General features: G+C 37.0%; 1 protein-coding gene across 6 annotated transcripts in view; it reads left to right on the forward strand.

Annotated features, from left to right (window-relative positions):
- farp2 (FERM, RhoGEF and pleckstrin domain protein 2) overlaps positions 1-21,104 on the forward strand; it is a 60,620-nt gene that overhangs the window by 16,712 nt on the left and 22,804 nt on the right. For all 6 annotated transcript variants that reach the window (XM_058990072.1, XM_058990075.1, XM_058990071.1 and 3 more), the window contains exons 4-13: positions 124-166; positions 574-652; positions 1,399-1,496; positions 2,363-2,477; positions 5,342-5,489; positions 6,151-6,246; positions 6,628-6,791; positions 7,574-7,642; positions 7,956-8,013; positions 10,248-10,428. In XM_058990072.1, the coding sequence (XP_058846055.1) occupies positions 124-166; positions 574-652; positions 1,399-1,496; positions 2,363-2,477; positions 5,342-5,489; positions 6,151-6,246; positions 6,628-6,791; positions 7,574-7,642; positions 7,956-8,013; positions 10,248-10,428 (1,051 nt within the window). The remainder of the gene's footprint in view (positions 1-123; positions 167-573; positions 653-1,398; positions 1,497-2,362; positions 2,478-5,341; positions 5,490-6,150; positions 6,247-6,627; positions 6,792-7,573; positions 7,643-7,955; positions 8,014-10,247; positions 10,429-21,104) is intronic.

A 21,104-nucleotide genomic window follows, 5' to 3' on the forward strand; every position in this document is an offset into this window, starting at 1 on the left:
ATTTTATTTTTAAAGTGATTTAAGAAGTCATTACAGCTAGGAATAAAACCATTATCAAGGGTGGAACTGTTTGGAGAAGGATTAATTTTGTTTACCACTTTCTCTTCCTCCCCTCTGTTTTAGATGTGGCTGGAACCAATAAAACCCATTGTAAAACAAGTGCGAAGTAAGTGATTTTAAAAGTAAATACAGCAGAGTAGAACCTTTTGTTATCTAAACTGCTGTAGAACATAGAGCATGAAAAGGGCAGTTTGAATTAGTAGTTGATTTCTAATGTGAGTTTTACTTGTGGCTTTAATCCAAATATTGTAATTGTGCTAGTGTAGCTATACAAGCAGTGCTACAGACGACAGGCTGAATTCTTTTTATTTATTTATTTATTTATTTTTTAATTTTATATATATATATATTTATATATATCAAGATTTTGGGACACCACTATTTTCCTAGTTTTTTTCCTACACAGTTTTGTAGCGCAGACCGTATCATTAGGACAAAACCTATTTTTGTTCAAACACTATTCCAGGAGTCCAAAGTACACCTGGTATTGCAATAATACGCATTTTGTTTCAGGGCCTAAGAACACACTCTTTAGGCTTTCAGTGAAGTTTTTCCCACCTGATCCTGGCCAGCTTCATGAGGAGTACACAAGGTAATGCACAAACACCTCTTCTAGTGATGCTGATTTTTATACAGAGCAAAATAGTGTACTTTTAAATCTATATAAATTGGACAGTATTGATAATATTGAGTACTTGTAACGATCATTTTGTTGATACTGTTCTCGTACAACTAGTTCATTCAATAAAGAATTCGAACATTTGAACATGACTCGGTCTCAGTAAAACCCATGCAAGCACATGCAAAAGGTCCTCGTAAACAAAAATATATGTGTATAAAATCAAGTGTTTTGTTGGATTCAAGTCAATTGTCTAGAAAAACTAAACAAAACTGACTGCACTGAAAGTTGGCAGCTACAGCCATGTTCTTGTTTCATAACCCAAAAGAAAAGAACTGACCAGGAAAACTTTGCTATGTTTTTGCTTCTCTAAAAATAAAATTCATTTTTGGTTGAAAATACCAATATTCACACAAATGGACTCTCTTGTCACACAAATGTTTACAGTACTTGTCAGAGCTATGATTAATCCAACATTAGTGGTATGAAATCCAGTACAAATAGGGAGCATACAAAGATATACAAACACTTAACTGCTAGCTTTTTTTTTTGTTTTGTTTTGTTTTGTTTTTTGAATGAAAAAATACACATTTTACTTGTGATTGTAGTTTTAGATTCTGCTTACAATTATGCTAAAAGTATGAAAGTATTGTCTGAAATTTGTGTGGTGTCAGCCTGAGTTCTGCCTTTTATAAATGTAACCTTTGCTTATCATTTAGGTACCTGTTTGCCCTGCAGATGAAGAGAGATCTGCTGGAGGGCAAGTTGACCTGCAGTGAGAACACAGCTGCCCTCCTTGCCTCCCATCTGCTGCAGTGTGAGTGTAGGACTAGGGCTTTGTTGATCCACTGCCATTTAGTGAGACAGGCTTACTGGTTCTGACCCAGCCCAGCTGCTTTATCTGACATTTGCTGTGCTGCTGGATAAAGATGTTTGTGGTGGTGTGACTAAGGATATAAGGCAAATTCATGCCTGCTTTAAGAATGCTGTGGAATATATTTTGGTAGACGGTGCAGGATGGAAAGTTCCTCCTAATTTATATTCTTACCTGGAGAAGGAGGGTGGGGATGATTGCATGGTTTGGAATGCAAAACCTGTTCTAAACACAGTGCAAGGTCCTTTTAACAGCTTTCGGTCTCTAACAACCTTTTCTGTCACAACTTCAACACCTGGCTGCTCGAGAAGCATTCATTATTGACCAAAAACATTGAAACGCTTCCAAAAAACGTAGATAAATCTTACTTAACTAATGTTGATGTTGTACTCCTCTTATTAATATAACAGTCATTCTCCATGGTTAAATATGCTCCATGTAATCTAATAGATTACATAAATAAGCACAAACCATGACAGAGCCCCAGGGTGCAATGTATTTGGCTTGAAATTTACTGCAGACCATGTATTCTATATTCTAATATTCTAGGTCGTTTCAACCAATCGGAGCACAGATGGTTGTTAATTTTATTACCCAGCACAAATCTCACCCAAACCGCATAAATATACTCTCAACCATGCAGTTATACTATAAGCGTTGCAGAAAATGTTCAATTAACAGAAGCAAGACTGAATTGCAAGCCAATAACCATGAATTACATGTGAATAAGAGAATAAACATTTTGTAAGCCCTTGCAATCTGACCTTTTTAATCTAAATATTTTTTTACATTTGTAATCTTTCTTCCAGCTGAGATTGGAGATTTTGACGAAGCTGCAGACAGAGAGCACCTAAAACGGAACAAACTGCTTCCAAACCAGGAGAGACTGCAGGAGAAGATCATGGAATTCCACCAGAGACACCTGTAAGGACCCATCTCGTGCATTTCCATTAGGCCAATCTTGTTTCTGGTAACCCGACCCACCCACCCCCCCCCCCCCCCCGAAATCATACCTCCGACCTTGCATTTAGTTTATAAAGTGAAATGGAAATGCTGAAAAAACTGAGCCAGATCTGCTTGGATAGCAAAAAGATATACCAGTAGATTTTTATTTATTTTTTCTTTCTTAATCCAACAACATTCAGACCATTTTAACATGCAGCTAATCAGTGCAGCAAAACAAATGCTCGTTTCAGAACCTGCCTCCCTGTGAGCGATGAGCAGTGGGGGAAGGAAAAAACTAAAGTCCAGACAGAAGAATTAATCTGTATTTCTTTACAGTAGCGTGTGTGCAGCAAAAAAAGCATATCATTTAGGTAAACGGAGCTGTATTTTTTTTCTATTTAAGAAATGCAATTAAAGGATCCCGGATTTATATTTTAGATGTAGTACATCTATAATGTAGTCTAGTATTGGTAACAATTGTGTGTGGTATATTTATTTATTTATTTTATTTATTTAGTATAATCCATATGGTGCTCCCCCACCCCCCACAATGAGGTTTATAAAAAGTCTGTGTTTAAAATTTGTAGTTATCCCTAATGGCTTGCAATCTTTCAGTTGGGTCTTCAATGCTCTTCTCTAATCTGCCTTGCAAGCTGCTTTTATTGGCCATATGGGCTGCAGTGCTGGGGAGGGTGATAAGGAGATTGTTCTACTTAAAGGATGAGTAAAATTAGAACGCATCGATGCTCTTGGAGGCATTCAGAGTGCTTGGATTAGTTTTGACGAGACAAACATTTGAAAGATTTGTTTGTGTGTGTAAATCCGCTGTAATTATTTGTAGTTATTTTATTTACAAAAACCTGTAGAGAACGAGCACTGTGTGGGTCATTTTCAGTTTAGCCATATTTTACATGGTTGTGTAAGTGCTCATCCGGTTCCTAGTAGCTGATTGATCCAAGAACTTCATATTGCTTTTAGGATTTTGTAAACTTCATATTTCTTTCCCTAATGTTTATTTGTGCTAGGCTTAATAAATTCTGTTCCCTAAACCTATCTTTATAACTTGTATCTTTTAGCTCTGGGATCAGTCTAATTGCTCTTTGCTGGACTCTTCCCAAAGCCACAATATCCTTTTTTGTAATGCAGTATTATATCTCATCATAATCTAATTTTAAGATCATAACCTCCCTTGATTTGTGCCTTTTTAATTGAATCCCCACACCTTCTGGTTAATGACAACACCATAGTATTCCTCATGTCAGACCTGTTTTGATTTGTCTAATGGCTGCCATATTGTGGTCATGTGACTCTTTTTTTTTTTGTGGATGACGAAGACCTAACATTTGGCAATCTCAAAAGAAATGAAGCCTTTTATGCCAGTAGTGTGTGTGTGTGGGGGGGTGTTTTTTTTTTATTTATCAAAGCTGTAGCCTCCAGTGTCAAGAGTTTCATCATCTAAAGACCGCTTGGGGTAGTGTATTCACATTTGCAGGGTTACATTTACATTGACCTCAGATTTAATATGGATGCCATTTTGAAGTCATGACTTTAGACAGTAGACTTTGAGTTCCTGTCTTAATCTTTGGTGTACAGATGTAGTCATGATTTTTGAGGCAATTAATGCATTTTATGTTTCTTATTTGAAACTTTTATTTAGTCCATGGTTTATGTGGTTTTGAAACCAACCCTAGTCTACTGTTGCTGCACGATAGTGACAATTGTATAATAAACTGTAGAGCACCTTGGGCTAACGCTAAAATGACAGCAGGCAAGGGTAGGGAAAAGGGGGGTTCAGAGTCGTGGCTCATCTGCAACTTACCAGAATTCAAAGTTACTGATAAGCTGCTTGGTTAGAGGTACTGTATAGCTAGGGAATCGCTAATCCAGTTGTGATTTAAAACTTGCTTTTTACGTTCTTTAGCACTAGTTATGGTGGAGCTTGCTAGTCTTTTTGTACTTATCCAATTTAAACTGGATTACTACCTTCATCAGAACAAGTTATTTAAATTCATGTAGATTTGACAGGTGTTGAACTGTGACATTATTATTGGGCTTAAAGGTTGACATTTTCTTTTAGGAAAGAATCAAACACCAGTTACAATAGAAGGGGCAGCAGTGTGGAGTAGTGGTTAGGGCTCTGGACTCTTGACCGGAGGGTTGTGGGTTCAATCCCCAGTGGAGGACACTGCTGCTGTACCCTTGAGCAGGGTACTTTACCTAGATTGCTCCAGAAAAACACCCAACTGTAGAAATGGGTAATTGTATGTAAAAAATAATGAGTAAAAAAATAATGTAATTGTATGTAAAAAATAATGTGATATCTTGTAACAATTGTAAGTCACCCTGGGTAAGGGTGTCTGCTAAGAAATTAATAATAAAACCAGGAATGGATCAAACTTCTGTGCAATGGGAGTCGTATTTCCATCCCTGTGTTTATATATTTAAGATTTGACACTGTTAATAAATGCTCTTTGCACTAAATGGCACTATAGAACAATATGCAAACTGCATTTGCTCTTGATGTTTTCAGCTCACAGGGATTGCGTTAACTGATTATTTAGACTTAATAGTATAAATTCTGTACTTTGTCAAAACAAGAGCACACGTTTATCTATTCTTATTTATTTGCTATATAAAATATGAAATCCTAAATTTGGAGCCGAGCAATATTCATTTTTATTTTTTATATGTATTGATTATTTGTTTAAAGGTTGCGCTAGCTAAAAGCTGTTTAACTTATTGAGTGTCAACACTTTAAAAAAAAAAAAAAAAAAAAAAAAAAAAATTCTAGTTTAGTTGGGTTTGCTCTTTTTGATGGACCTTTTCTTGCTTTGTTCTGCCAGGGGGCAGACACCAGCCGAGTCAGATTTTCAGGTGCTAGAGATATCCCGCAAGCTTGAAATGTACGGAATCCGCTTTCATTCTGCTGCAGACCGCGAAGGAACCAAAATTAACCTGGCAGTTTCCCATATGGGTCTCCAGGTCTTCCAGGTACAGTACATATGATTGCTACTCCATACTCTTTAAGCATCACAAATGTCGTCAGTTTATTGGGTGCCCTTACACCCATGACCTATTCAAAATGAATGCACCCAGTCTGATGCAACGAAGGACACTTTCTAAGCTTTAAAACAATTGGGTTGGGGTCAGTAATACATTTAAGGACAATCTTTAGCACAGATTATTGATTGCATCATAATCTTGAGGGTATATGGATGCTGCCTATCTGTCACACGTATCAAGAGAATTGCTTTTTCAGGTAGGATGAAAAAAAAATACATTATTTGCATGTTAATAAGGTCATCCAAATCTGGTGACATAGGAAGACATCTGACAATTTTAGATGCACATAAAGTGAATACAATTCATGTAGATATACTTGTTTGTTGCTGAGAGGCCATTGAAGTAAAAGCTGTGGCTTGTGTAAAATAAATAGCCCACATTTAACATCTGTAGTTAGCCATATTCACCACCTATAGTATCCATTTATTGTGTTCTGTCAGTTTTAAAATGTAATGTAATACACTTGCCGATTTTGTATTTAAGTTGAGAAGGTAAATTCTTGCAGCACTACTATGATCCACAAATATCAGTTTATAGATGGGAATATGCAGGACAGAAATCTAACCTGGGATTGTTTTTTGTCTAATAGGGAAACACCAAGATAAACACGTTCAATTGGTCCAAGATTCGTAAGCTGAGCTTTAAGAGGAAGAGGTTTCTGATAAAGCTGCACCCGGAGGTCCATGTAGGTTTTGTGGGGTTAATGTGCTCTCACAAATAATTTTGCTCCTTGATCTGTTAGTAGCTAGTTGGATGAATGAAAGCTGATTTTAGGTTAACTTTAAAAACATTGAGAGACTTCTAGTTAAAACATTTGTCAGTGGAATTGCATAGTTCATAGTCTAATGTTAAATGTAATAGCTGGGTAATACTAGATTTGATTGTTTCCTACCTGCACTGATCTGGCATACTTTAAGGGGAAAACATTAAATCTGCTCATTGATAAAAAAAAAAAAAGCTTTCTAAAGATCTTGATAGCCAAATTGAATTAACAAACATGGCTTTATATAGGCCCAAACCTTTTTGGAGTACTTTGCCTTTCTGATTTGAATGTTTGTGCTTCCAGGGACCTCACCAGGACACTCTAGAATTCCTCATGGCGAGTCGTGATCAGTGCAAGGTGTTCTGGAAGAACTGTGTTGAGTACCACACCTTCTTCCGCCTGCTGGACCAGCCCGAACCCAAGTCAAAACCCATCCTCTTCAGCAGAGGCTCCTCCTTCAGATACAGGTATTGGGTTTCATTCACTGCATGCTTCTCTCCATTCATGCTCCTGGCTGCAAAACTTGAGGAAGCAGCTGGTTGGTGAATGACAGAAAATAAGGAGTTGTAGTGGGGACAATTTTAACCCTTTGCGGTCCATTTATTAATTGCGCGTCAGGCACGCCAGGTCTAATTAATTTTCACACGCGCAGTTAATTTTAGACGCACTGTTTAAGTGTTTTTTTTCACAGTCAAACCGGTTTAAATGGCCCTGCATATCAACAAAGCACTCGCTAGGCATCTCCAGCCCCGCCCCACCCTTTCGTTTGCTATAGCGTTCACCTATGTAAGAAATAAATAAATAAATCATCTCCGGATCACTCGTTTTATCGCCAAACTCCTCAATAATGCGATCAAAGTCATTATTTTATTACTATAACATCTCAAAAAAGCTCTGCAAATGTCTGTGTTTTCTGTGCGCTGATTCAGTCAGCCAACTTGTTTACTTACGACGGCCCCCGTTATCTGATACCTGATACCATGTATGACTATTCCCTCTGGATTGCATCAACCCTATTTGTGGTTATCAATGAAGAACCTCTAAAAAATACTTTAATAAAATCCAGCTGTGGCTTATCCTGGTGTGGTATTGGTTGATAAAATTGACTTTTGTGGCAGCTAGTGCCTTTTTATCAGTGCATTTTGTCTACTTGGCTCTTACATTTTGACCTTTTTATAATACGTGTTTGCCGCATCTGTTGGTACAACATTATTTTAACCCGGTACCTGACTACTCTGATTTATTGCAGCGGTAGAACACAGAAGCAGCTGGTGGACTATGTGAGAGACAGTGGAGCTCGAAGAACACCATACCAGAGGTAAAGCCTACTGATAATGGAATTTTGATTTTTACTTGTTTTGTGATGAAATGTGGAAAAGTTTTTGGCTAAGATGAATGTTTGTGCACTTCCTGTATAAATAGACCGATGGCTATTGGAGTGAATGTCACATGTTGGATGTGATTTTTATAATAAGAAATGATCAGAACCTCCAAACACAATTAGTTAAAATTAGTTCTTTTAGAAACTATTCCAGTCCCACTCTTGTATTTTGAGGTCAGTGTTTGATAGAAGTCCATAATTGGTCATTTTGGTGTCCTTTTTTTTAAAATATTTTCTCTCCCTCTCATAGGAGACACAGCAGAGCTCGGATCTCTACTCGCACTTTGGGTGCAGACTTGCCAAAACAGGTTAGTGCTGTGGCACTTTAACCCTTTGCGGTCCATTTATTAATCGCGCGTCAGGCACGTCAGGTCTAATTAATTTTCACACGCGCAGTTAATTTTAGACGCGCTGTTTAAAAGTATTTTTTTCCACAGTCAAACGGGTTTAAATGGCCCTGCATATCAACAAAGCACTCACCAGGCATCTCCAGCCCCGCCCCACCCTTTCGTTTGCTATAGCGTTCACCTATGTAAGAAATAAATAATAATAATAATAGTCGTAGATACTGATCGATCATCTCCGGATCACTCGTTTTATCACCAAACTCCTAAATAATGCGATCCATGTCATTATTTTATTACTATAACATCTCAAAGCTCTGCAAATGTCTGTGTTTTCTGTGCGCTGATTCAGTCAGCCAACTGTTTACTTACGACCCGCCCCGTTATCTGATACCAGATACCATGTATGACTATTCATGAGATACGCCTTTTTTTTTTTTTTTTTTTCGACTTGTCTCGGCTCTTGTCGCTCCCACTCGGCAATTGAATGGTTTTCTCGGCTTTTTCCGGAGAAAAAACGACTAGAAACCCGTTTTTTGCGTTGCCATAATGATGTTGGACCCAGTCCGACAAAGGACCTGTGAGGAATAATTACAATGTCGGACCCAGTCCGACAATGGACCGGAAAGGATTAACCAACACGGTCAGTAACAATACAACCATCAGCAGGACCTTGTAGGCTCAGTTGGTAGCTGTGCAATGCTTTTTAACTGGAATATGTCACCTCTCTTTTACAGATATGTCTGGTGCCTTTTACCTTTACCCACTTATTTGTATATCCTATCTATCTCTAGTAAACCGACGTAACACACGTGACATGTTGCTTTGACAGAACTTTGAGAAATATTTGCTAGCAATAATTGTCTGTTAAATAAAATTGCATTTATAGCTGTGATACTTTCCATCATCATTCTGAAATAGCAGCTTCACTTGACAGCTGTAATCCGTGCACATTTAATAAAGGTAACAATCTTATAGCGGCTGTCCTGCGCAGCATAGTAATACTAAAAAATTTATAGAATTAAAAAAAAAAACAAATGGGAAGTTGGGCTTTTTTAAAAGCATTTTTATTTTAGTAAATGTAACACATTTTCACAGAATGACATCGATCCGTGAAAGAGTTTAATAACAAAATACAAAAGAACTGAGAATGGATTTTCTTTCATGCAAACATAAGTAACACTTATGGGCTCCTTAGGAAAACCTTTTTTTATTATTTTTTATATTATGTTCAAAGAACAAAACCAATAATAACTAGGGTTGAGCAACGACATGAAAATTGTATATTGATATTGTTTCGATAGATAATGTCATTCTTCCAAAACACAGGAATATAATAACACAATTGCAATATCAAACATATATAGACATTAACAGATATTTACATATGAAGCAATAACTTACTTTAACTTAGTGGTACTTTGCTTCACAATATCCATGTCTTGTTATATTGTTTTACTATTCCATTATCAGCCACCTCAAAACCAAAATTTCTGTACTTCACTGCACACAGACCTTTCTAGCCAATCCGGAAGTAATTGAATCTTCAGCTTCTGCATGTAAATGCTGACTCGACACCTCCTAAAGTATTAAGTACAGTGTAATGCTGAGTTTTGCATTATTTTGAGATGTGTTTTCTCATTTATAATACTGAAAGTTCACATTTTAAAAATACATTAATGGCGCAAGTAATCACACGGACAAAATGCAATGAACCGCTGACGCATGTGCATATCTCAAAATAATACAAAACAGATGGCCAGTAGTGTTTCAAGCATCATGCAAATAGCGTTTGGTACCTAAACGCCAGTCAATGGAATAAAATGGTTAAATAATACTTTAGTGTGTGGTGTCTGCCTACAAGACTGACAATGATTGTTGCCATGGGTAGAAATGAGAAATTCCCTGCAATTTATTGTAATACTGCCTAGTGTAAACCCGGCCCATAATCCTAACATTAAAGGGCTAGTAAGGTGTTCAGTAACATAACATTTCCATTCTACTCCATTCCATCAGATACTGCTCCTCTTAAATTCTTTTTGGTATGCTTTATTTTTCTCGCTCACAAATTGTTTAATTAAATTAATAAATATCTTTTTAAAGGCTTTTTTTTTCTTTTCTTTGTAAAACAGGTCTGTTTAATCTATCTAGTTTCTCTTCCCATTTTTTTTCTTTCTTTTTCCTCCTTTCTTTTGCAGAGTCTGTCGTACAACGACGGTCTGAAGGTCCCGGGTTCCCCATCTTCTGCCACTATCTCCTTCCACTCCCTGCATGCCTCCAGCACGCCACCCTGCCCTGAGCCAGAGCCTGCCCAGCCACCAACCTCCCTGCAAGAGGACCGTGGGAAGGGCACCCCCAAGCCCCTGCACTCATTCCAAGGTGCCACTTCTTACCGGGCAGCAGGACACTGCAGCCCCTCTTCTGTGTGTGTAGAGAGTAGTGCTTTGAACCCAGAGCCAGGGATGGGAGGCTGTTTGAGCCAACCCCGTCCCCAGCACCCCCAAAATGGCAATGATGATAATGAGCAGGAGGAGGATAGTGCCGCTGGGGGGATTTTCCTCACCAGTGGACAGTTTGATGCAAGCAGGCTGCTTGCCAGGCAGGCACCAATTGATACACTCGCTAATGTACAACTTCAGCTGACAGAGGAGTTTATAGATGATGACCCCGCTGAAATATCATTTTTCGGTGGTGGTTCAGAGGCTTTTGCATACGCATACGACTGCGAGCTTAACCGTGAATTCGGTTATGAGGATCATGAAGGGAGCCCTGGGACCACCAAGGTCCCACATGGCAAGAGCCCTTATTGTGGCATAAAGGGGCATGGGTATGAAAGCCAGTATTACGGCACAGGTTCAGCAGAATGCAGGTTTGAGTATAGGGATGGTCAAGACCTAAATGACAATTCAGAGTGCGACCTCTTTTCTGTGAACGTGCGTGGGGTCCGCAGCAGCGAGTCAGAAACTAGCTCTCTGGTTAACAACCGCTCGCAATACAGCTCACTTGATAACCTGCCGTTTAACGGCAACTCTGACTCTGTATCCCTGAACCTGCCGCTCAATGGCATCTCTGACTCGGCCTCGCTCAAACTACCCAGTTCCAGCAACCAATCCGTGGCAAGTTCCATGGTAAACTTCCCAGCCTGCTCCATTCGCTCAGAATCCAGCTCAGCCTTCCAGTTCAGTGACATCGTGGAGCAGCTAGGGCAGCTGAGCTGCCCTCCCACTGCCACAGAGGGCTCCAGCTCCAGCAGTGGCAGTGACTCAGACTCTGAATGGGGCTCTGAGAGTGCCCTGCCCCCCGAGCACAACCTCTTCTACAACAACCCACTGGCCAGCGAGCCTGGTGACAACTTTGTTCTCGAGTGCCACAGCCTTAAGACACTGGGGCTCAGGGATGCGGTTGGGAGGCCCCACATAAACCTGTAATTTCTAACTCTTTGTGTTCTTTATAAACACAGATTTGGGGGATGATGTTCTGAATTTATACTGGGGGGGGGTCTTAGGGGGTCACGGTAATATCTTACGGGAGTTAAGATACCTAATAGATTTGTATTGAGGGGCAAGTATATGAAATGGAGGTAGACAATGAGCACTTTCTATATTGACCGGAGATAGACAAGGAGAAGATTAATACAAACAGGAATTAACTGGGCCTTTTTTAACTGAAATTGTAACAAAAGTGCCAATAAATACTGTGGTCTTAATCACTAACGTGCCATATTATGAATGTCAGTGCGAAACACTGACCTTTATTACTAAGCCATTATTAGGCAATGTACTTTTATGTAGACCAAGGGATCTTTTTTAATTGTTATATTATGACCCACAGATGTTTACATCCAAGAATGGAAAATATTTTCCAAACTCAAAGTATTTCTATAAGGTTTGAACTACTGAAGTTCTTGAAACCATAAAAATTCATGATACAAGTTGATTATAGGAAAGCATGTAATTGCCTTTTAGCTTGGTGGAATTGTAAATGTGTGCAGGGAATATATATATATATATATATATATATAAAATCAAACACAATTTCTTGTCCAGGGATGTATGCTGTGTTAAATGTGAATAGCTTTTGAAAAAGTGTAGTACAGCAGTTTTGATAGTTGTGTGGCATAGATGCAGAAACGCACCACAGATTTTCCAATTTTTGCACTTATGCAAAAGCATTAACCCTTTGCCGTCAATTTATTCAGCACATCTCAGCTGCGTCGGGTCCAAATTATTTTCACACGCGCAGTTTATTTTAGACGCGCTGTTTTAAAAGTGTTTTTTTCACAGTAAAACGGGTTTAAAAGGCCCTGCATATCAACAGGACACTCAGTACTGCATCTCCAGCCCCAACTAGAGACCTGTTTACGTCTTTTTGACCCTGTCATTTGACATTGCACCGGAAAGGGAAAATTGCAATGTCGGACATAGGACTTCAAAGGGTTAAAACGGTACCTTGCCTCCTGATATTTCCATCCCTATAATCCATTTTACCTATCCACATGCCTCCTTTTTCTTTTTTCTTTTATTTTTTTTTTTTTAAAACATGATAAATTCTTACTTGAATACTCTGGAGGGGAGGGGAGGGGGTGGGGGGCAAGAAAATAGTTTAGGTCTTAAAGCAGTTCCCCTGAATCTGTACCAGAATTGGAGCAGATAGGTTTCTTGCTACTAATCAGTCTTTTCTCCATTTTTTCTAAATCAGAGCTGCTTTAGATTCATTAGTCTGCTGCATATCCTAAATATCACACTTTCTGAGGGGCAGTAATTGCTCATCTTTGTGAATTCAGTATGATTGAGAAACAACATTGTTCATCACAATCATTACACGTATGCATGAACCACTATAGTCCTCTCTTTCCAAACACGTGGGCACCTTGTCCCTTATTTATAAAATTAGCATGTCTTTTGTACTTATCCCTGTGCTTCTCATTTGATTTCTACAGCCTGTTTGTCATCATCTAATTCTAGAAAGAGAATAATGCGAAAGCAGGTTTGTTGCGCTAGTGCTGTTTGAGTGATCATTACCCTGTGTCTTGTGCTGTGGATGGTGGTATATCTGTTTATAATTGCTGTGTATTATGTATATTTTCAAGAAATACTTTTTTTTATATTTTAATTGAAAATGTAACTATATATATATATATCTATATATATATATATATATATATATATATATATATATATATATATATATATATATAATCTATATCATTTCTTTCATAAGTCATTTCTTTCTAGGTGATATGAATGTGATAAATACAATTTTAATTTTGAATGTTTTTAAAGCAAATGAAGAAAAATCACTAATAGTTCTTAATATTTTGTTTTTATGTAGGTTTTTTTCTTTAATTTTGGTGAAATAAGGTGCAGTTTAGCCATTCTCATTATTGTCATTTTGCAAAAAAGGGGGTTTCAGGTTCCTTAGCCACTCTCCCGCTGGTGGAGTTCACTTCGATGCACCGCTCTACTCCTAAAACCTCTTACAGCCATGGAATCTAAGGCATTGTAGTGTCCACTTTCAGTCTGGGGGAAAATCAGTATGAAGAAAATCAGTATATTCAGTTTTGTACTCTTCTCTTAAAGCCCATGTCCAGCTCTGGGTAAATCAATACAAGTAAAGTTCACACCCACATTAAAAACCCAATTGTTGCTCATTTGGATGTGCCAAATCTGAAGACTGGGACTTGTAGTACACAAGCATTTTGTAGGGTAATCCAGTCCGCTCAAAGCTAGATATTCAAATGAATATCTCCGTTTGTATCAGATAAGGTGATCTGTTTTTAGCAAATTTTAAGGTAAACTTGTTTTCACTGGCTACGCTTGAGTGTATTTAAAAATAAATAAAATAAACATCATCTTATTAAATAGCATCCCTTTACCCCTTGAGTAATCCTTGTGGAGCAAGTGAAAATGTAACTCCAGTCCTAGAACTTCCCAGCAATGCAGTACAGTACATACCAGTATAGTATTGTACACCGAGGTGCATCTTCTGTAGATTCTATAGATTTCACTGCAGATCATGGCTAGAGAAGTAGTATAATCCTATACAAAATGTGATTTTTAATTATTATTTTAGCCTCGCCTGTGTGACTGGTTTCACAAGTAAAGTAGTTGAAAAATCTGGCAAAGGTAAAGCAGTCCAAGTTGGTGCAAATTGTGGTCTGTGAACCTAGACAGAAGTTTAATTGCATATTGATGACCATTGAAAGTGGATACTGCAATGCTTTGAATATTCAAATTAGAAATGAAACAATTGAAAGTTATATTTTGTAGATCAGAACAAAATAAGGTTGTCGGAATGCATGCTGAATGGAAAAAGTAGGAAATTGGAAACAAAAGATAATGTTTGTGACTGATGAATAGATCAGATCTAAAAACCCTTGATTTATGATGTCGTAAAGAGGTGTGTTTTTGTTTTTTAGTTCAAATGTCTACATATCTTCTGATGCCAATGTATTATGTTTATACATGTTCTAGCTCCTGATTTTAAATATTACTTTTCATATTCCGAAACATGCCTTTTCAATTGTCTTGTTTCCGTTCTTGCCTTATACTCGCTCTCACTTACTGTCCTTTCTTATTCCCATATTGCAGAAATATCCGGGTACACATTTAGATAATGATATACAGTATATAAAAGATGTGTTGCCTAGAAAACCATTATTTTCATTTAACTTTATATTTTGTAAAGTACTGGTGTCAAACAAATTTGTATTCATTGTAATTTTTACTATACTAAAAAAATAAAATAATCCAATTTTGTGTAACTGGAGAAACTTGTTAAATTCCTTTATTAGATTGTTAAGCTCTTGTGAATTCACGGGATGCAATCATTTTAAATAGTAAAAATCTGACCATTTAAAAATGTTCTAGTATGTTTTATCATTGTAGTTTCATTGCAATGGATATGTTATTGGGGTTCTGATTTTCAAGTTTTATTTGTACTGTTTTTTTTTTTTTTTTTTCTTTAGAAACCGGTTTAATTAGGCATGATTTTAAAGTGCTGATGCTTGGCTATATATATATATTTTTTTCATACTCCTAACATAAAACATCATGTATACTATAAGTGACAGCCAAAAATGAAATTTACTATGGAAGTTGATGAACTACCATGGGTCTATTTGCAGAAACTAACCTATTAAATCCTATGTAGTCCACTTGTGCAATTTTCCTACTTTGCATCCATTTTTTAATGCCATCATCTGATATATATATATATATATATATATATATATATATATATATATATATATATATATATATATATATATATATATATATATATATATATATATATATATATATATCTCTATCTCTATATATCTCTATCTATCTCTCTATATCTAATATATAGATATATAGATATATAATCTATATATATCTATATATATATAGATATATATATATATATATATATCTATATATCAATATATATATATATATATATATATATAGATATATATATATATATATATATATATAGATATATATATATATATATCTATATGTGTGTGTATGTAAATGTAGGTTACACACATACTGATGCACAAAATAAATGCAACACTTGGGTCTAATGGATTTAATCAAATATTTTAAACATTGATATCAAACAAAATCACGGAAAATGTGAGCAAAAATACAGATCAAAGAATCATACAGTCAAAATGAAAGTATTACAAAGTTAGTATCGGGTATGACCTCCCTGAGCATCAACACAATCCTGGCAGCGTTGATGCATAGACTTGATCAGCCTCTGAATAGACTGCTGTGGGATGTTCTGCCACTCTTCCTGTGCAGCTGTAGCCAGTTGGCAAAGGTTGGCTGGTTGCGGTTGTCTCCTATGGATGGCACTGGCGATTTGGTCCCACAGATGTACTCGGGTCAGGAGAAAAAGCTGGCCATGGCAAGACCTCAACATTGTTTTCTTAAAGTCGTGCAATTTTAATCCTAGCATTGTGTGGTCTTGCATTGTCCTGCTGGAAAATCGATACTTCTGGATTGGCTTGCAGGAACGGTAAAACTGTTGCCTCAAGGACTAATGTATCGCTGAGCAGTAAGGTTACCCTCATTCTGCACAAAGGCGTTCTTGTGTTAAAGGAGATTCCTCCCCACATCATCACACTTCTAATGCACCACCGGTTGGCTTGAACAACGCAACAGTCAGCATAACGGTCCTGGGCCTTACAGGTCCGTGGTCTGTCCCTCACAGAGCCGGTTTCCTGGTTTCTCTGGACTAGTCTGCTGATTTTTGAAGCAGAACATCTCCTTCTCTGGGCAACTTCTCTCACAGAGGCCGCCTTCAATCCTGCTGATAGCAACCAGGCGATCTTCATTATTCAAGCGGGGCATGGTCGTATCTTTCGCTGTTCTTGTGCTAATTTAAAATCATGTTTTTCGAATGGCTGTTTTATACAGATTCTTAATCGACTGATTTTGGCAATTTTAACTCGACTCAAATACCAAACACTGAGCACGTGGTGTTTTTCATGAAATCGCCTGACTTGAGCTCAGTATTTTGTTATCCCAAGGAATAGTACTCAAACAATCAATAAACCTATCTATTTAAAATGTAAATAACATTATGTATGTGCCCAATGAGCTATTGATGTAAAACTTACTGTTGTGTTTTCATTGTGCATCTGTGTGTGTGTGTGTGTGTGTGTATAAATTATACAGTAGATGCTGCTTATTAGCAACCGAACGTTAAGTAAAAAGCCACAAGTGTATCTATGTGGAAAAATGATGTATACTATAGTTTATTTCTTATCTAGGACAACTTACAATTGTTATAAGGTATCACATTATTTATTTTACATACAATTTACATTATTTTTCACACCTTATTTTTACATACAATTACCCATTTATACAGTTGGGTTTTTTTACTGGTGTAATCTAGGTAAAATACCTTGCTCAAGGGTACAGCAGCAGTGTCCCCCACCTGGGTCTGAACCCACGACCTGCTGGTCAAGAGTCCAGAGCCCTAACCACTACTCCACACTGCTGCTGTAGTTGTAGAAATAGCGCACTGGAACACATGTCTTGGTTCATTACAGTGTTAAAAAAATAAACATTAAAAACACCAGATATCAGAACAACCAACTGCTTACTAATACTACAAATAATACACAAAAATATATACAAAAATTAAAAATGTGTAAAATACCCTAACTATATACAGTTTAGAACTCTGCTGTGTATTAGATTCTTACATGTCATTAGCAAAAAACTTTAAATTAGTTCTTGGGTGAAGCCAGTTCATCTAACCACCACACCATAAATTGACACCACAATGTCTTGGGCTGAGTGAGACACTTGGGTCTCCATACGTCTGCTGTATACAAAAAGAAAGAATAATGTTGTGCAAGGGTTACTGTAATTGGCTGCTTCCAAGTCCAGTGAAAATAAAGTTTAGTAACCTTGTGAGCATGTTTGTTTTTATGCTAATGGTTTTTAAGGAATTTATTACCTCAATGACATCCAACCATTTAATTTGTGGTCACTGGCTAGTAAAGTGCAAGTCCTCTATGGGGTACCAGAGACTTTTCTATAAATATTAATCCAAGCATATTTCACATCCCCTAACTGAAAAGTAAGTCAGGTCCAATGGCATGAGGCATTTTTATTTGTGTTTGTATGGATCGCTCTCCCTCCTTTCTGAAGCCTGCATATCTGCAGTTTCCTTTTCTACACTGCTCCTGTGAGTCACCCTTTTTCCTATTGCTGGATTTAGTTAATATTTTGCTTCATGAGGATATATTATAAATCTAAACATTCTTGCCGTTTCCCCTGAAATAAACAATGTTCCCTTCTGTAAATTGTTTTACAGTAAATGTAGTTATACTATATCTAGACCTACAGTATGACTTTAATTCACTACCCCCTCAATTTTTATAGCTTTTATTGGATGTGTGTTTGTGTGCTAGTGCCAGATTTCACAGGCTCCTTCCAGCTAAGACTCCATGTTTATTTTGGAACGTGGCCAATGCATTACAGTACTTTTCTTTACAGTAACTGCTGTGAGTGTTTTCTCTACCTTTGCCCTATCTGCTTTAGTTTTCTGCTGCAGGGTATATTTTAAAGCGCTGGGTTGCTTAAAAGGCTGGCAACATTCCTGATAAACAAGTACCACAAATTAGTTCCGGGTCATAGAGCAACCTTTGGAGCTCTGTTTTACTTCTGGGTTTTCTTTGTATTTAGGGGAAGGAAAGCAACTTATCTGTTAAGGCTGCACTCCGATAGTGAAATGACACTATTAATGTGTGCTTTCAGTGATGATTCCATATATATTTAAACAGTTGATGTCTTTGCTCCCACATTTTGGAAGCGTCTGAATTGGAAATCTTTTCAAAGTAAGAAATAGATACTGTGTTTAGATCTTCACATTTTTCCGATCTTAGATTCTGCAACTCCAGTATGTAGAAAAATGTTTGCCTTTGGAAATAGGCACATCTGATTGGAACTGTGTTGCTGTTACTGAGTTACAACCTACCGTTCAAGAAGCTTGTTGACATGGCTGCCAAAGGTTGTTTGATATAAAATCAGAAATAAGTTATATAAATAAGGCCAAATCTTTTTTATATTTCATTTTTCTACTTTGGCTGGTTTTATACATGTTAAATGTTTTGGTCAGACATCTATCAAATTAATGCTTCCTGGACCAGCATACGACTCCCTCACTAATGTACCAAATAGGCTGAAGTCACTACATTATGTAATTACTCCTTGTGCCCCTAGTAGCCATGGGAATAATTTAAACAATTCAAAAAACATTCATGGTAAAAAATATTAGTGTGATCAATTGCATTTAGTAGTTCATATCAGTATTTACAAGTGTTCAAAGTTTCATAAAATTTCTCCTTAAAGCTGTGCTCCCTTGTACAGTAGGCTACAAAAGGGCAGCAGTGTGGAGTAGTGGTTAGTGCTCTGGACTCTTGACCGGAGGGTTGTGGGTTCAATCCCAGGTGGGGGACACTGCTGCTGTAAGGTACTTTACCTAGATTGCTCCAGTAAAAACCCAACTGTATAAATGGGTAATTGTATGTAAAAATAATGTGTAAAGAATAATGTAATTGTATGTAAAAAATATCTTGTAACAATTGTAAGTCGACCTGGATAAGGGCGACTGCTAAGAACTAAATAATAATAATTGCATTGCTTAAATGTGTTTTTATTTTTTTACAAAAAAGGTGTTATCCTTTTGTATGAAATTCAATCTGATTAGTGGAAATGCATGTAGAAATGTCTATATTGACTCCGGCAGATGTTGTTTTAAGGTGGTATCGGGAGCATGTCTTAAATGGCTACTACGCTGTGTGTGATAGTAAGCCATGGCATTGAGTGGAGAAGAGTTTTTTTTGTGTTCTCCCAAACAAATTGAATTCATAGAACACACATTGCAAGAGTTTCAAGGGTTGACGATCATACCCGTGATTTCTGTTTTTTAATGTAATGCATTTAAACATCTTTGGAAATGGCTCAGTATTTTTCAAGAGGAATGAAAAGGTATGTATTATAAGGACGGTCATCTTTTATTTACAATGTTTTGTTTCAAGATATGCTAAATGTGCATGTGATCATGGTGTCAAAATCTGTTTAGAAACAAGATATAATTTCCACACTGGCAATCCTTATATTCCAGTTTTTTAGATGAAGTCACTAATGTTACTAGAAGGAAGAGAAAGCATTTTGCTTTGAAACAGGACTGATTTTTGATTCTTTATGATCCTCCTCTCATTAACATTATCTGCCTGGTAATTATGTGGTTTAATTTGTGCCTGTTTTTTCCTATATGTATCTTTGTCATTTCCCTCTATCTGTAAGCTTCTTTGTTTTTGTTTCTTAAAAAAAAAAAAAAAGTGCTGAGTTTACTTAATTATGCATGTTGAGTGATGTGCTCTCAATGGAAAATATGTAAGAGCCTGAGCTGTTCGCTAACAGGTAAAGGTAAAGAAGTATCCAAGAATAAGAAGCAGTCACACAACTCTGTTTATGACTGATGCCAGGATTTAGAATATGTAAGCAGTCACAGGAAGTACTTTGCCTTGGCAGCGGTTTTCCAACTGTCTAAACTGCTGGTGGTTGAATAATGATTTGGTTAGGCTTCTGTCCATGATACTTCTATTAGCAGGAAGCCCGAGCATACAAGCTCATCATATCCAATCTGGTGCATCCTGTAATCCATTTTACCCTGTGGATGAGGTGTATGTCTAGATGCCAGAGCGACTATTCAATGTGACAATGTTTCGATCAATTTGAAGAATAGAATTGGAGCTCGTGGCTCGCTGTACTGATAAGGAAATGGAATCGGCTTACTACATTGCTGCCTTGTTCAAAAGGGGGAACAAGCTTGGTTAAAAAATTAAACACGCATTAGCTGATCATAAACTTAAGTTTAGTGGCCTTAATTTCAAGTTCAGACATGTGCAGGAAACTGCAGTCACACTGGATACAAAATGTGGGTATGCAAGTATAATTAGGTGAATATGTGGACAATACCCTGCAGATGGTGGTGTTAATATAGTAAATACAGTTATTTGATTTGTCAGAACCTGTAGGTTTAAAATGAGTAGGATTCAGATTATAGTGGTAGATAATCCACAGCACAGTAAGGCCAAAAAAAAATTAATATACAAAATATTAATACAATTAGCATTGATGTGTCATTTCCCACACCCTTTTGAAATTTACAAACCACTGCCTTACAATTGATGCCATGCTGCCAGAGCTCTGTGTGCTGGTATTGAAAGTGGATGCTTAAAACAAACCAGTCCGTACTATTTGATTTGATATCCAAGGCTTTATGCCCATAGACCCATATGTGATGAACAGATAAGTTGTGTATAGAGTGCATGAGTTCTCCTGGAGCACAAATGGAATCCATACCTCTGAAGATTCTCTGCTGTTTTAAAGCAGAGAGAACTGTGGAATGAGGGTACAGAACGATCAAACATTCATTCAAGATTTTTTAATTCAAACAGAATTCCAAATACCTTGTCTACCAATGAACTAAATGTTATGCTCATTTTAATGAATTAATCTTTGGCATTATTTTTG

Source organism: Acipenser ruthenus, chromosome 17, assembly GCF_902713425.1.
Source record: "Acipenser ruthenus chromosome 17, fAciRut3.2 maternal haplotype, whole genome shotgun sequence".
In the NCBI taxonomy this organism is placed as follows: Eukaryota; Metazoa; Chordata; class Actinopteri; order Acipenseriformes; family Acipenseridae; genus Acipenser; species Acipenser ruthenus.